The 17,830-nt window shown below is 33.6% G+C and overlaps 1 protein-coding gene across 1 annotated transcript in view; it reads right to left on the bottom strand.

Moving 5' to 3' along the window:
* Positions 1–17,830, bottom strand: part of LOC142344841 (glycine--tRNA ligase-like) — a 31,525-nt gene that overhangs the window by 8,480 nt on the left and 5,215 nt on the right. The window contains exon 5 of the mRNA XM_075396842.1: positions 6,627–6,960. Within this exon, the coding sequence (XP_075252957.1) occupies positions 6,627–6,960 (334 nt within the window). The remainder of the gene's footprint in view (positions 1–6,626; positions 6,961–17,830) is intronic.

Here is a 17,830-nt window from a genome sequence, read left to right as displayed (position 1 = left end):
GATCTTTTCCAGATTTTTAAAATGAGCACTTCAGTACAATCTAAATCCTTTTGATTGTAAGAATCTGCGATAAAACCAGAACTATCCTTGCTGTTGCTTCGTGTCTGTCAAAAACACGTAATTTTTTTACGCAACCTTAGCAAAAAACATAATTTGACAAAAATGAACAACATCGCTGGCAGATTGTCAGAAAATAGCCGCAATAGCTTCGTAGATCTGCAGTCTCAAAACGATCGTTAGAGAAACAGATTAAAAAAAATGTAGCAGGTCTCAGTCAAAGCAACGAAAACCAACGGAGGTCAAACTAAAAACACTGTTCTCGGTAACAACTGCACAAAAATACGGAAAAACTCAACAGCGAAAAAATTAAGGATTATTATACCATCAACTACCAATACTCACCAAACAAGCATAAATATGAAGCAGAAACGTTTACGAATAGAAAAATAATTCAGAAAAATTGTGAAAGCTTTTAAAAAACAACAAGTGTCATAAAAATGATAGAAAACAAATTAAAAAAAATAGCCTCTGGTTGTCAAAAATGATGTCCCAAAGACATCGAAAAGACTCAAAATGAAAGAAATTTCCCCCGTTTTTTGATTTGGAAGATCAGCATCATATAACTGCTGCAAACTTCTTTTTGAGAGAACTAATTGGTACCTTCACAAAATGCTATTGCAATTATAATTGGGATCTTTTCCAGATTTTTAAAATGAGCACTTCAGCACAATCTAAATCCTTTTGATTGTACGAATCTACGATAAAACCAGAACTAGCCTTGCTGTTGCTTCGCGTCTGTCAAAAACACGTAATTTTTTACGCAACCTTAGCAAAAAACATAAATTGACAAAATTGAACAACATCGCTGGCAGATTGTCAGAAAATAGCCGCAATAGCTTCGTAGATCTGCAGTCTCAAAACGATCGTTAGAGAAACAGATTTAAAAAAATGTAGCAGGTCTCAGTCAAAGCAACGAAAACCAACGGAGGTCAAACTAAAAACACTGTTCTCGGTAACAACTGCACAAAAATACGGAAAAACTCAACAGCAAAAAAATTAAGGATTATTATACCATCAACTACCAATACTCACCAAACAAGCATAAATATGAAGCAGAAACGTTTACGAATAGAAAAATAATTCAGAAAAATTGTGAAAGCTTTTAAAAAACAACAAGTGTCATAAAATGATAGAAAACAAATTAAAAAAATAGCCTCTGGTTGTCAAAAATGATGTCCCAAAGACATCGAAAAGACCCACAATGAAAGAAATTTCCCCCGTTTTTTGATTTGGAAGATCAGCATCATATAACTGCTGCAAACTTCTTTTTGAGAGAACTAATTGGTACCTTCACAAAATGCTATTGCAATTATAATTGGGATCTTTTCCAGATTTTTAAAATGAGCACTTCAGTACAATCTAAATCCTTTTGATTGTAAGAATCTGCGATAAAACCAGAACTAGCCTTGCTGTTGCTTCGTGTCTGTCAAAAACACGTAATTTTTTTACGCAATCTTAGCAAAAAACATAATTTGACAAAAATGAACAACATCGCTGGCAGATTGTCAGAAAATAGCCGCAAAAGCTTCGTAGATCTGCAGTCTCAAAACGATAGTTAGAGAAACAGATCAAAATGTATCAGGTCTCAATTAAAGTAACGAAAACCAACGGAAGTCAAACTAAAAACACAGTTCTCGGTAACAACTGCAAAAAAATACGGAAAAACTCAACAGCGAAAAAATTAACGATTATTATACCATCAACTACCAATACTCACCAAACAAGCATAAAAATGAAGCAGAAACGCTCACGAATAGAGAAAAATTCAGAAAAATTGTGAAAGCTTCTAAAAACCAACAAAAGTATCATAAAAATGATAGAAAACAAATTAAAAAATAGCCTCTGGTTGTGGAAAATGACGTCCCAAAGACATCGAAAAGATTCACAAGAAAAATTTTTCCCCGTTTTTTGATTTGGAAGTTCAGCATGATATAAATGCTGCAAACTTCTTTTTGAGAGAACTAATTGGTACCTTCACAAATTGCAATTGCATATGTAATTGGGATCTTTTCCAGATTTTTAAAATGAGCACTTCAGTACAATCTAAATCCTTTTGATTGTAAGAATCTACGATAAAACCAGAACTAGCCTTGCTGTTGCTTCGCGTCTGTCAAAAACACGTAATTTTTTACGCAACCTTAGCAAAAAACATAAATTGACAAAATTGAACAACAGCGCTGGCAGATCGTCAGAAAATAGCGGCAATAGCTTCGTAGATCTGCAGTCTCAAAACGATCGTTAGAGAAACAGATCAAAAACAATAAATGCTGAGAGGTTATAAGTTGATTAAGAATCTGTATAACTTGTAGCTGCTTCTAATAGGTGCTCCCAAAAAAACCTTCAATTAGAGTGGCACACAATCACTTGACCTTATCTCTTTGAATTAAAATAAAGAACAGTCAACTTCAGAGTGAGGAAGTCATTTTTGAGAGTGAGGTAGGCCACGTGTGACCAAAAACAACGACGCGGATGCACACGTAACGCGAGCAATTTAATTGAAATTGCAAGAACGAATGAACAAAAAGGAGTTTTGAAATGGTTCTGTTGTGACCTCATATGCTCGCAACAAAAATCTTGATTATGACAGTCAAGAACGCATATAATCCTATATGCGCAAAATTATCACAAAATCTAAAACAATAAATTTTTGAATACACTAGAACTTAGTTTTTATAAAACTGACGCTATCCGTCCTTACAATGAGTACACAAAAATATTCAACAAAAATACGGAAATTAATAACAGATGAGGCAGAAACTGAGAACTTAGGCAAAAAACAGAAGCTTTTTGAAAATTAGTGGCGTCCAAAAAAGAAAACTCGCCAAGGTACATACTCGAATCTTCATACACAACATTGAAAAACCAACTTCAAAAACAACAAAAGACGATTAGAATTTCCGATAGCTGAAAAAGGGACATAAAGAACAATTAATGGCGGCAAGATTTAAAACTTTACCAAAAAAAAAGTATCTAGATGATTAAAACTGAAACTGATAAATTAAAGTCACTAACGCCGCTAACGGGAACTATTATTCATGAGACTAAGCAAAAATACACAAGAAAACCAACAAAAAATGTCAAACAAAAAACCCACAATTATGAATGATATAGTTTAAAAGTTCAAAAATGAGGCAAAAACAAAAATTTTGAAAAACTATTTGTGTTCAGTAATAGAAAGCATTCGCTATCTACTTAAACAGCTAATTCAGCTAATTTGAAAGTATTTAGCAACCTATGAGACCTGCCATAAATGATATTCAATGATTAAAAACAAACAAAAGTACAACAAAAATACGCAAAACTTTTAGGAAACAAATTGTGTCAAAGCCATTAAAAACACTTACAATGAATCAATAATTATGTTCCCTTATGCCCTATCGGCACACAAAGAGTACTGTCATTAATGAGACTATGTGATAAAACAGCAACAAGAACAAAACTGGGCCAAACTTTTAAGCCTTGTTAATGTGCCATCTAAATCTGTCATTAATGAGATTGTGAAGCAGGACAGTAACAAAACTACTAAATGCGGAAAAACTAAAAAAATAATTTATGTTTAATTTAAATCAAACGGTATCTAAGTCATATTAAGAACTAACTGCTCTCTGATAAATTCAGAACACTCAAAACCTTTATACGTATTACTGTAACACATGACTGACCTCTTGAACTCATTAGCTAAGAAAATTAGTAGAAAAACAGCAAAAACGTCAAATTGCAGCAAATGAAAAAAAATGCCTTCAAAAACCAAGAGGACTCCAGAATCCACTCAAATTTAAATTTCCCTTTCACCCCAGCTGACCAATAAATAGTCTAATTACAATATTCACTTCATTATACCGTGCAATTTAAAACCACAAAAGGAAGAAAGAAAATCGAAAGGGAAAACAAAACTGATTAACAATTATCCTGACAATTCTACGTAAGTTGCAATTACAAGAAAAATATTCGCCGTCGACTGTGTGATAGAGTTAGCTACTGTTCAAAAAGGAATTTTTCTTGATAAGAACCATACAAACGGTACATTCCTTCAACACCGGGGAAGCAAAAAATCAAAAAATCAACACCGGGGAAGCGAATTTAAGAAATTACTAACAAGTCAGACCAATAAATGTTTAAATCTTCAACACGCTACGCCCCATAAAATGTCCTCAAAATTCCTTGAATCATGTTTGTTTGAGCACTGACACGTCAAAACTCATCAGCCACAGAATAAAAATAAAAACAAAAACGTGAAAAAATTGTTACATTTCTTTTTTATCTCAGTAAGGGGCCTGCATAAAATTCAGATTTCTCTCCTTAGCAAACAAACTCTATGGAAGGGATTCAAATGATTCCCAAGCAAAGGATTTAAAAAATGGTAAAACACGACTGAAGACTTCCGTTATGTAATATATATATATAGCAACAGATACAGAATTGAAACGATAGTTGCCGAATTTTTTAAAGACTAAAACGTGTTCAGACTAAAACGCTCTTTAATTTCGGTCGCTATGATTAACATTGATCAATATATGAGTCCTATATTGACGTTAGAGTGATCTCAAAGGAAGTGATCTCAATAAGGAAGGGATCTCAATAAGAGTGATCTCAAAGGAAGTGATCAAGGAAGTGATCTCAATAAAGTTAGAAAACAATTAGAGAGTCAACTATGATTTAAAAAACTCCTCACACCGTTCAGCTTAAACCTCACAGTCAATTAGTTTTGAAAGTGAGACAACACAGGGGCTAGTATCAATACCAATAAGCATTAGAGATGGTAACTAAGAACAAAGTTCGAGTAACGGGCATCTAAAATCGGGCTTTATGGGTTTATCCCGTTTCTATTTCTGATTTCGCTTTTTAATACTGACTCTGCTCATTTTGAATTGGTTTGCTGAGCAACTGCGCACACTTTTTGCAGAATGAGAGAAGAGTGAAACTAGCCTAGGCAAGTCAAAAAGATTTCACGCAAAATGTTGAACAAGCTGTGAGCTAAGGTAAAGCAAAAAAATTTTTATTCGACGGAGTAAAAAAATGGGAGCGCTATAATAGCCGGCTGAGAAGCTGAGGTGGTTATTAATAAAAGATAAAATTTTTCTAAGTGTCAAATTTTTTCTATTTAGTGCGCAAATTTTGCACATTTGGTTAGATTCTAAAATTACACCTAATTCGTCTTCTAAAATGAACGGTATTAAGCATAATACGCCAGCTAGCAATTGCTTTAATGAACATTGATAACCTAATGCATTATGACGCAAGGACCTCGCTTTATATGTTTATCTTGTTTCTTTTGATCTTTTAGTTCTTTAGCTCTTTTGACTTTGACCATATTCACTATATAGCGTAATTAAATGCGCGAAAGAATTTAAAATCCATTTAGTTGAAACAGAGAGTGAGTTAAGTCGGAAGTTAAACGTGAAAATCGTGACCTACGTAAAACGAAAAACGTGATCCAAATGAAAAGCGAAATAAAAAAGGAGAGCACCTAAATAATAGCCGTTGAGAGGCTGACGGCGGCTATTAAAAACCAAGCCAAGAAAACAGCTACGCTCAGCCTAGTGCTTCGCGGCTTTAAAGAAGATCAAATGCTTCGAATAAAAATTAATTCGAATGATAAAAATGCTTCAGAAGGTACAGTTACTGGTTGAAATAATTGAGAAAATCTACTTTGGCCGAAAAGGTTAGAGTACAAACTAAGGAAATGCTTTGAGAAAGCCGCGTGCCATAGAAAAAAATGCTCGTTTACCGCAAATTATTTACACCTACTTTTCTTCCTATCTCAAAACGAACCAGCCTAATGAACAAAAATTACTCAAATTCTCTCCGACTTTTGTTCGGCAGATTGACCTAAGCAACATTTCTTTTCACAAGAGGCATTTGACATCCTCTGCTATAGAAGATTTAAAACATACCCGGCAGATTGCCGGAAAATAGCCGCCATTGATTCCAATAAGCATGATTCGGATTGACAGAATAGAAGATTTTGAAAAAAAAAGATTTTTGTACAAAAACATTTTTTAAGTCCGATTTAATTTGATGGCATTTCGTCGCAGTTGAACATAACGTACTTCTGTTTCTTAGAGAGAGGCTACAGGGGCTACTATCAATACCAATAAGCATTAGAGATGGTAACTAAGACTTATAGGAACGATGTTCAAATAGCGGGCATCTAAAATTGGTCTTTATGGGTTTATCCCGTTTCTATTTCTGACTTCAATTTTTTATACTGACTTTGTTCATTTTGAATTGCTTTGTTGAGCAACTGATGCTCAAAATCACTTTTAGCAGAATGAGAGAAGAGAGAAACTAGCCTAGAGAAGTCAAAAAGATTTCACGCAAAATGTTGAAAAAGCGGCAAAATGAGGTAAAGCGAAACATTTTTTTATTCGACGAAGTAAAAAAAAAAAAATAGGAGCGCTATAATAGCCGGCTGAGAAGATGAGGCGGCTATTAAAAATCAGATCACTATTGCTCCTCTTCGATTAAAAAAGCACACCAATACAATCCAAGTCCTTTGGATTATCAAAATTGAACCGCTGTAGAAGCTGGCTGGGAAGCTATAATTGTTCTCAAACATGCTTTACCTGTTTTCTTGAGTCCCTGTCTCGTAGTGTGACCGAGTGAGGCTTCTGGCCGAAAGTGTCCATATCTAGTGTGATTCCAAACGGGATTCCAATCTCGTCTGTCCTCGCGTACTTCTTTCCAATTGAAGTTTTGCCAGAGTCAAACTTGAAACTCACGTTCAATCGTCTCATATTCTCGAAAATCTGTTCCAAAAATGGTTCAAACTCTGGCTTGGCGCTAATGCACAGAATGGAGCACTTGTACGGCGCAACTGCTGGAGGGAGAGAGAGATACCTTTTCTGGTCGTCTTCTGGTCTGATCTTGAACACGTGTTCCAACACTGCGTACATTATCCTAAATAGAATGGGTTCCTTCGACAGCTTTATAGGTAACCAAACTTCGATTATTGAAACTCAGTAGAAGCGCAATTAGACAGAACTTTTAACATGTATCTAAAAAAACTATGTGTCCGGCATTTAATGTCGAAGGAAGCTGTTGAGTTTGATTGGATTCAACGTCGAAAAAATACGATCAATTTGGGAGTGTTCCTTTTCATCAGACATTAGAAGACTGGAATGCTTGGTACGATTGGCGCTGTTGCCTACGATGACAACGATTTCTGCAGACAAAAGAACGATTTCTGTGGACAAAAGAACGATTTCTGCAGACAAACAAACAAAAAATACTGGCAGAAAGAAACAAGTCTTTGTGTCTGATTAATAAAACCATAGAAGTTGACATTGGGGGCGCATCAACTGAATCGCATGTCAGTGACGCTCAGAGAAAAATTGAAGAAATTAACATGGTCACAGCACGCTTCCAAATTTTAACGACAACTCACGAAGAAGCAAACATTGCATACGCTCTGGACATCAAATCATACCAAACCAACCGGAAGTCAAGATGATTGTTAAAGAGTAGGACAGAGTTGGATTAGATTTAATACAATAATGATAATGAGGTAAACATCTGACACCGTAAAAACTTACGGTCGGCAAAATGTAAACATGTTAACTTTGCTCCTGTAAAGTTGCCGCCTATGCGCAAATGCAGTAAAACATAGCCAGCAGATTGTAGAAATAGCTGCGAAACAGAATTACGTGATGCACAATATAGATAGCAACAGTTAAAGAATTGAATTGATTTGGTTGCCAACATTTTCAAACTAAGTTCTTTTTTTTAAAAAAGCTGAAATTCTTAATTTTATTTTGGTTGCCATGTTGCCCTTTAGAGAATTAGGGTGATCTCAAGTTACCTTAATAAGATGAAAAGTCACTATGAGAGCGAGGTAACTTAGTGATTTTACCACACGCTCAGCTACCTCACCACACGTTCAGCTAAAACTCATTAGTTTTAAGCCAATTAGTTTCAGGAATAAAAACACATAAGAGCGTCAGACAGCGAAATAAAAACAAAAACAAAAAGAGCAACGCAGCAAATAGTCGGTTCTGCTTTCGTTATTTCTTTTAAGCTTACGCTATAGAAAACAAACCGTTGCTTACGTCAATTTCAACTTATATCTTATAACACGTATGACAAAAAAATTCAAGTTGAATGTTTAGAAACTGACAAAAATAACTGTGCTTGAAGCGTTTTACATCAGGACCTGAACCTTTTTGCCATACAATAAAGCTGCATTATATCTCAGTTACAACAAAAAACTATGAATTTTTTTGGTAATTTTTTTCGCACACTTTTACCATTTATTTGTTAAGTAAGGTGCATTATTTACAAAATTGAGTGTGGTAAAAACGTCAAGTCATGGACATTGGAGAATCTTCAAGTAATTTTGCAAACGACACATCAGGTATGAGTGGTGATACAAATCTGTCAAAAAAACCTTTTGATGAACTATCAAAAATTGTTGTTGTATCAAAAAAAGCAGCAAGAGATGAACGATTGTTTGAGAGCACAAGAACGTTATACTAGCAAAGACTGTGTGATCATTTGTAATCCACCATTCGATTCAAAAGATCAACGAATTGTGCTTAAAAATACTTTAATTTTTTTGATGAATATCTCGGAATCAAACTGCGGGAGGACCGAATAAAAAGTAATGACTCAGTAGTATGCAAGTTGGTGTATTTTGACGGAAAAGATCGAGTATTTGGGGCCAAAAGGAAATTGAAAAAGTTGAAGAACCCGTTGAACAATTTGACCATGTATATCAACGAGAGGCTACCAAAGCATGAAGCGCAAATCAACAGTGAAGCTAAAAAGATGGGCATGATTACGTCCACTAAAAACTGCAGTATCCGTTATGGTCCGGAATTCTCAAAACGAAACTTCGTTCCAACCCGTTAACTATGTCAACGACCTCAATAAAATCAAAAATGCCGTGTTGAGAGACTCGGCCAGAGAAAAACCAAAGTTTGGCACCCATTATTATCGAACGTTAACATCAAACGAACAAGAAAAAAATTCTGAAATGAAAAAGGAGAGGAAATACTAAACTGGAAAAAAACCTGCCACATTTCTAATATTCAATAATTTTTCTTTATAATATTTTGAAAATTTGAAGCCGTAACTTTGATTGCTATCCAGTACCAGTACATCACTTTATTGTAGAAAAGTGGCTCATGCATAATTTGAACGTGACATTTAGTGCCTTCCACTAGCCCACTAGCTACTAGCTGCAAAACGCATCCTGTATTTTTTCGACTAGGGTTTTTTTTTCAAAATGACATTCTTTTTATTAAACTTTAGAATGTTCCGCCTTAGTGCTCGCGATATCCGCAGCCTAAAGTAGGAGATAATTTTTTAACAGTGAATAGAACATCAGGAGGAACAAAAGCCTTGCGATATACGAGGATTAGTTGTTTTACAGCTCGAGATTCATTTCCAGTCGATTGGAATTTGTGATATTCGCAAATAACGAATGACAACTGATAATGAATCCTCGGGAAAATCAGAAAAGTTTATCAAAAACAAACTGGAGACATGTTTTTTGTGATATTCGCGGAAAATGTGTCAAACAGTCGGTGTTCTTTCGTTTTGATTTGATAACCGTGTAAAAAAATGCACAGGGAGTTTCATTTTACAATAAACGAGTGGTAAACGTGTTCTATTTCAGTTAGGAGCTTGTAATAATTTAAACGATGAAAAATACTATATTGCAGAACATCAGATCACTCTATAAAAATTTAAATGATTTCGAGGTTTTTTTTGGCGCAACAAGAAACACAGCCATTGGCTATATACCTAACCGAAACGTGGCTCAAAGATGACAGCAACATAGAATGTTTATCGCTTAGTAGTTACCAGCTAATTCATACAAGCAACCGGCAAATAGGAAAAGGAAGAGGAGTTAGAATATTTGTGAGCGAAGGCGTGGTGAAAACGGTTCTGCAGAAACTTTCAAGTAGGAACTGTCAATTCCTAACAATCAAAATTGAACGCAAAAATTACGAAAACGATCTTGTTTTTACTGCTGTATACCTCAAACCAAATACAAGTTTATCAGAATTGTCAAAAACTTTCGGGGAATATTTTGAAAATGACACTCAAGCCAAAAAGATGCATCTAAAGTGCGGAGATTTAAATATTGATCACTCAAAAACAAATGGAAAATTTTCGACTTTAGAAAATGTTCTCGGAGGGTATGATCTGATCAAAATGTCTCTGACAGGATTCACCAGGGAGACCATTAATTATCAAACAAGAATTGATATAGTAAATTGCTCACAGGAAGTGAAAGTTGAAGTTCTGAATCTACAGTGTTCAAACTGAACTAGATGTGGAAACAAAAGAAACAGGTTTAAAAATGCAACAGTACTACAGACATTAGGCTATTCTAGAAAACAATTCTGTGTTCAAACTGAAACACAAATTACAAGGTTTCCAAGATAATTTTTGTCTCTTGGACTGCGACTCATCATTTGATTATTGATGAAATAAAACATTATGTTCCACAGAAGAAACCAAAGGCTCTCAGACATAAGTCATGGATTGATAACTCAATTAAAAACCTTGCAGCAAAACCTTTATCAAAGATACATGCAAATGATAATAAAAAGAGATTTAATAAAATTAGGAATTTGCTACAGAAGAGTGCTCGAAACAAGAAACTTTTATCAAACGTTTTTAGTTAGGAACGCCGAGCGTACTACCAAAACATTCTTCAATACTATCAAAAGTTTAGGAGGAGACAAACAAAACAACAAGCTACTTCAACGCAGGAAGAGACTGAAAAAATTCAACGAATTTTTTCACCACCATCGGAAAAACGTTAGCTGATGAACTGGTTACAGAAGCAAAAAACAACACAAAAAACGGAAGCGTCAATAGCATGTTTCTACACAAAATCAGCGAAAAAGAGCTATCCGTGGCAATCAGAAACCTGAAAAATAAATACAGCTCAGATTTTGATGGACTCAACAAATTTATACTTAAGAAAATACAGTTTGCTATTGTCCCGACTCTTACCTATTTGGTCAACAAATGTTTTGAAAACAGCGTTTTCCCGAACTGCTTAAAGAAAGACGTAATTATTCCACTGTATAAAAAAGGAGATCCTAAAGTTGCTGAAAATTACAGACCAATCAGTTTGCTGCCAACAATAGGAAAACTGATTGAGAAATTGCTTCGAAAAAGAATGCTAAATTTTTTGGAAAAATTCAATCTTCTAAACAAAAATTAATTTGGGTTTAGGCCAAAAAGTGCACTGTTGAAGCCTTGATATCATTTATTGAGAGCGTCAGTCAAGATTAGAAGGATGGTATTACAGAAACTAAAGCTGTGTTCATCGATCTCAAAAAAGCATTTGATACAATTAAACATAGTATTCTTTTGGACAAACTAAACAACTTGGGATTGAGGGGTCACATGCAAAGGTTTTTGAAATCTTATCTGAGGAAAAGGCAGCAATGTGTAAATTCAAGAAATCTATACTCCAGTTTTGCAGAAGTCGATTATGGGGTACCACAAGGGTCAGTACTTGGACCACTTGTTCTTCTGGTGTATATATAAACGACACGGATGATTAATGTTGTCAGAACTGTTTGACCTTATACGCTGACGCTACTGTTGAAAAACAAAAAGGGGAATCAACAAATACAGTTTTCAGCCAATCTTTGAACCTGGTTAGTGATTTCCTCGTAAAAAACAAACTGACTATGAACTACGAAAAAACTTTTAGAAGTGCTACATCTGAGTGCAAGAGAACTTAAGCAATTCTTATCTAGTTTCAGGGACAATTTTTTCGTAGACAACTTAGAACTTTTTGCTTTGTTTTACTAACGAAAACTCCATAGATCTCATAAAATTCAAAATAAGGTTTTGAGGTTTCCCCCTATTTTCTCTTAACATGATACGCCCCGCATTCACACCTTGATCATAGTAATGGTACTGGTCATCGCTAGACTAGGAAATTTTGGACCCATTGATGGCCTGTCATGTAGATTTGTTATTTGGGTACATAATTTATACCATATGTGTTGCAAACAAGTGTACATCCTACTCGAGAACAATTTATTATTATTATAACAAAGATCACAGAAATATAGCTACGGGCAGCTAGCTTAGAGATTCACAGCTATAATAAAAGCAGAAGCCAACAGCGGAAAACATGACCAGGAAAGCTGGGTTAACGAAAGCTAAGTTACAAAACGCAATAACTTATACAATCTCCTCAAAACTAAAAGTTCAAAAACAGATGTATCTGTAAAAATTTAATTTATGTTAACTTTTTGTAATCTCAACATATCACCTTGTAAAGATAAATAAGAAAAGATAGTACAATAGGAACTTTTGACTTTAGTAAACGTTGACTGAAAGATTGCACTGAAGTATTAAAAAGTTGAAAGATTAATTTGTTGAAAATTACATATCATAAGGTAATTTTTGAAAACTATTAGCTTTAGCAATATTAACAATTAACAATATTTTCAAGATATTAAATCCATTTTCTTTGAGAAAAACGTTTACCGCAGCAACAGCTGCTCAAATAAACTTGTGAAGAAAAGGTCGAAGAAATTGGACTCAACTTTCTCCAAAATAATTTTGATCACCATATCTTCAACAGCAAATATTTGTCTTCTATTTATATTGTACGCAGATTTCAACTAACTGTAATCATATTAAACTGATACACAACGAGCTCTTCTTGCAATTCTATGTCAATCCCTGGATAAATCGAAATTATAGTAGTCAGCTGAGAGCAAAATTATTTACACGTACGTTCTTTAGTAACAAGCTTTTTAAGATTTGCCTTTAAAAGTTTCCGGCAGCAATCAAGTTGTTGCCTTGTTCCGACGCCACGTAAAGGTGGCCGCGAAGACTATATGCTCAACAAGGCGACTCGGTAATGTGCGATTGCACATAATGTTCCGACCCCGCTCATCCACAATTTTGGCTTGATTGTCTACCAAATGAGGAACAGAAAAACACAAAAATTCAAGTATTTTAAAAAATTGGTGCATGAACAAAAAGAAAGTCTCCAAAGCAAATAACTACTGTGGTGGCGCATTAGATTGATGAGATGTGCAAATATTAAGAAAGCGAGTCAAGACGAACAGCAAAATCAAACAACAGCAACAACTAAAATTAATTACATCAAAAACCTCATGTCCGTTTTTAAAAGCAAAACTTATTAACAAAGTCAAAATACCGTCAGATAAAATTGATATTAAACAAAAAAACTTGTAATTCAACAGAAAGGATAAGGGAGTTGTCAATAAAAAGTCTTGGTAACCATTAAACAATAAAGAACAAAAACAGTAAAGTTGAAAAATTCGCTTATTTCTTTTAAAACAATTAAATTTGAAATAATGAAAATCATTAGAAATCAAATAAAATATCCCATAGGTGTACAACTACCAATGCTTCCATAGAAGGAATAAAGAGCTGCCGGTATTCAATTTTTTACGCGGTTACAAAAAGAACATATAGACAACAAACAAAAAATCAAATAACACTTGGCAGAAAACGCTTTCGAAAACGTAAAGCCATACTATGGCCGTCAAAATGTGCAACTTTCTGAAACTACCGATATTGAACTGTGTTACCTCTCATTAATGAAGCAAGGTAATAAGTAGACAAAAATGAAAAACAAAATGCAAAAATAAGTAACACTTTAAATTTTTTTCGAAAAAAATATTTCCAAAGACATGAATACCATTAATTACAGAATAAAAAATTATTTAGGTTCGTATATTCTTCAAAAAGAAGCCCATGAGAATTGCAATTAACCAGAATATGTCTTATGTCTGCAAAAAGAACGTCAAACATGACAAAAATCAAAAATTAATATATTTTTTCATGTCGAAGCCAGTAAAGTAAATGAATTCTTCAAAAACATTATAGTGTGTGACAGTAATCCCCTTTTGAAACCTTCCTTTGACAACAATAATGTCATAATTGGCCTGTAATCAACGAGACTAGATAACAACCAGAAAATAAAAGGAACAAAATTGCGAAGTTAAAAAGTGTTCTTTTTTTAATTTGGAAAACAATTGTTTTCAGAGTCATGAAAGCTATCAGCTATCTACTAAAATCAGAATATCGTCTCATCTATTCTTCAATGAAAAGGCAATGAAACCGGGTCAATGTACAGTAAAATTTCATGCGACTAAAAAGAGAAAGTAAAAACGGCAGTTAAAGACAATTTGAAAAAAAAAATCAATTTAATTCTTCGAGATAGTAGTGTCGAAGCCGTTAAAATCATAATCTATATCTTCAAGCATTTTAATAATATCAATTTTACCTTAATTTGAAATCCGATAATGTGATATATGAACTGTCAATAACCTGATAATGTGACAAAACTAGAAAACGTGAAAAATGGGCAAATACCTAAAAATTAAGAAAATTTGAAATCTAGTTGCATCAAAGCCAGTAGCCATAACTTAAGGCGTAAAACCGCAATAAAGATTGAATTTGATTTCAATAGAAAGAAGAAGCATTCTTTCATTGCGGACAATAAGCTACAAGTTGACCAAAGAAAGAGATAAATAGGCAAAACTTCAATAAGTCATTTATTTGAAAACCAAAAACTTTTAAAAGTCAAAACGACCATAAGCTTTCAACTGATCAACTAGATACAATAATGTGGAGCTAATCAGGAACCCAATTGGAACTATCATTAGTGAGCTCTTTTTGAAATGTTCTGTTATTTAATTATTGTAGAAGAGATCGAATTTTTTTATAATAAAGACCGACTGTTTACAATCCGATTTATTTTTGGATTATACCAGTCCAAGATTGGTCCAAAACTAGCCCTGCTAATGCTGTTTGTTCTCTAAGAACACTTAATTATTCGAATGTTATACATAATGATTTTTTGTTAGTTAAAAAATCAAAAATAGATGCTGCGTTTTTGATAATCAACGAATAAATTTAGCAAAAACGGCGAAATTTTAATTACAGAGCACTGTCAACGGAATTTGATGTACAAAAGCCCCCATTTGAGTCTACAAAAATTGTGTTAGTGGTGTTTGGGTCTGTACTTCTTGTAAATTTAATCAAAATGGACCAATGAAACTTATTTCGTGCTGTTTTTAAAGAAAAAGTGTTAATTTTTAAATATTTAGCCAGAATTTTTGACAAAATAATAAAAATAGCCTACAATATTCTTTTGTTTTTTTGTTTTCACAAAAAAATCAACAACACTTTAAAAAAATAACAAATTTTAGCAAATTTGGGGAAGTTTTATTCAAAAATTCCGGAAAAAGTGAATAAAATCTCGCCGGAATTCACACTATTTTCTCAAAATTTAAACCTCGATAACTCCCTGTAAAAAAACGAAAATTATAAAAATCTTTTTAATTCCATATTCTATGCTGGACAAGCTTTCTAATGATACCAGTCTGAACTCTCTACGATGAATACATCGATCGGCCAAAATTGACTGAACAAAAAAAAAACCAGTTTGAGTATATAGTTCCTTCCCCCTCAAGAGGGGTCGGAACAAATAAGTTTCATTTGATAAGTCAATTACTTTGATCGATATATTTGACTTAGAAAGACATAAAGCCCGCTGAGTGCGTTAATTTTGGTGCGTTTCGAGGAGTTATCCAGGTTTCCATTTGATAACTTTTGGTTTTTATGACTCAATCTTCAATAAGTCATTTATTTGAAAACCAAAAACTTTTAAAAGTCAAAACGACCATAAGTTTTCAACTAATCAACTAGATACAATAATGTGGAGCTAATCAGGAACCCAATTGGAACTATCAATAGTGAGCTCTTTTTGAAATGTTCTGTTATTTAATTATTGTAGAAGAGATCGAATTTTTTTATAATAAAGACCGACTGTTTACAATCCGATTTATTTTTGGATTATACCAGTCCAAGATTGGTCCAAAACTAGCCCTGCTAATGCTGTTTGTTCTCTAAGAACACTTAATTATTCGAATGTTATACATATGGATTTTTTGTTAGTTAAAAAAATCAAAAATAGATGCTGCGTTTTTGATAATCAACGAATAAATTTAGCAAAAAACGGCAAAATTTTAATTACAGAGCACTGTCAACGGAATTTGATGTACAAAAGCCCCCATTTGAGTCTACAAAAATTGTGTTAGTGGTGTTTGGGTCTGTACTTCTTGTAAATTTAATCAAAATGGACTAATGAAACTTATTTCGTGCTGTTTTTAAAGAAAAAGTGTTAATTTTGAAATATTTAGCCAGAATTTTTGACAAAAAAATAATAAAAATAGCCTACAATATTCTTTTGTTTTTTTTCTTTTCACAAATAAAAATCAACAACACTTTAAAAAAATAACAAATTTTAGCAAATTTGGGGAAGTTTTATTCAAAAATTCCGGAAAAAGTGAATAAAATCTCGCCGGAATTCACACTATTTTCTCAAAATTTAAACCTCGATAACTCCCTGTAAAAAAACGAAAATTATAAAAATCTTTTTAATTCCATATTCTATGCTGGACAAGCTTTCTAATGATACCAGTCTGAACTCTCTACGATGAATACATCGATCGGCCAAAATTGACTGAACAAAAAAAACCAGTTTGAGTATATAGTTCCTTCCCCCTCAAGAGGGGTCGGAAAAAATAAGTTTCATTTGATAAGTCAATTACTTTTATCGATATATTTGACTTAGAAAGACATAAAGCCCGCTGAGTGCGTTAATTTTGGTGCGTTTCGAGGAGTTATCCAGGTTTCCATTTGATAACTTTTGGTTTTTATGACTCAATCTCTACGAGTATCAAAAGAGCAAAATTTTTAGCCAAGCCTTTAATTGATCTTCTTTTTGTTGTATAATCCCTTAGTCTGAACAATTAGAGTTACAAATGGCTGTCAATGAGATAAACAAATCCATTTATTGTCTACAGTCTCACTTTAGTTTATGTTTTGATCACCATGTAATTTCATATATTTATAGGGGTTTGCCTGTTATGGTAGCCCTTTTTACTCTCCTGTCACGTAGTTGCACTAACGACAGTTTTCTTTGGCATTCTAGTGCATAATCTAGTCTATTCAATAGTTTCCTTCCATATCTTACGTTTTGACAACTTCGGCACTATTTGATTTTATTAAAATTTACTGATTAATTGAGTTGTGCCAGTTGCTGCAGCAAATATTTGTTGTCCTGCTATTTGTTTCAAATACCGATATGTCTGAAAGGCCGACTGATTAGGCGTAAATAATTAAATTTGTTTCATTTCATATTTATTAATTTTCTATACCAATTATTTTCAAAATGTATCAGATAGATTTTAGATTAGACCACGTTTTTGTTCGTTTTGTTTTCATGTTAGTCAAAGTAAAGACATGGCGCAGAAAAACAATAAGGTAATCTGCACGCTTATGGAGGTTCTGGACTCTGGCAAAGAAAATTTTTAAAGAACTTTTGATGTTTATCCCGGTATTTTGTTATATGTTCTGTTGACTATTAAATACAGTTCTTCGATAGTGGCTGGATAGCGAGTCTTTTAGTTTGTCAATCCATTAGGATTGTATCGAGACCAGTATGTACATTTTAGATTCGTTTGCTAAATTTTTACTACAATGATATAACGCACATAGGGGTCAAAGACTGACTTGTCGTTTAGTTCTAACTCTCAGGTGAACTTTCGTCTTAGAAAAATAGGGTCTTTCTAGGATTTGAGATAATGCAAACCAAACATTTTGATCAGTAAATTCTTGCCCATCCTATTGAGATGAGAAAAATAACTTTACTGGTATTGACAACTCTCGCAAACATGTCAATCGTTCTTTTCTAATTCATCAAGGTTTAAATTACGAAGATTTATACTTTAATAAATTA

The sequence above is a fragment of the Convolutriloba macropyga genome, chromosome 8, assembly GCF_964194025.1.
Source record: "Convolutriloba macropyga chromosome 8, txConMacr16.3, whole genome shotgun sequence".
In the NCBI taxonomy this organism is placed as follows: domain Eukaryota; kingdom Metazoa; phylum Xenacoelomorpha; order Acoela; family Convolutidae; genus Convolutriloba; species Convolutriloba macropyga.
The sequence above is the reverse complement of the archived record's forward strand: the minus strand, read 5'-3'. Positions and strand labels throughout refer to the sequence as shown.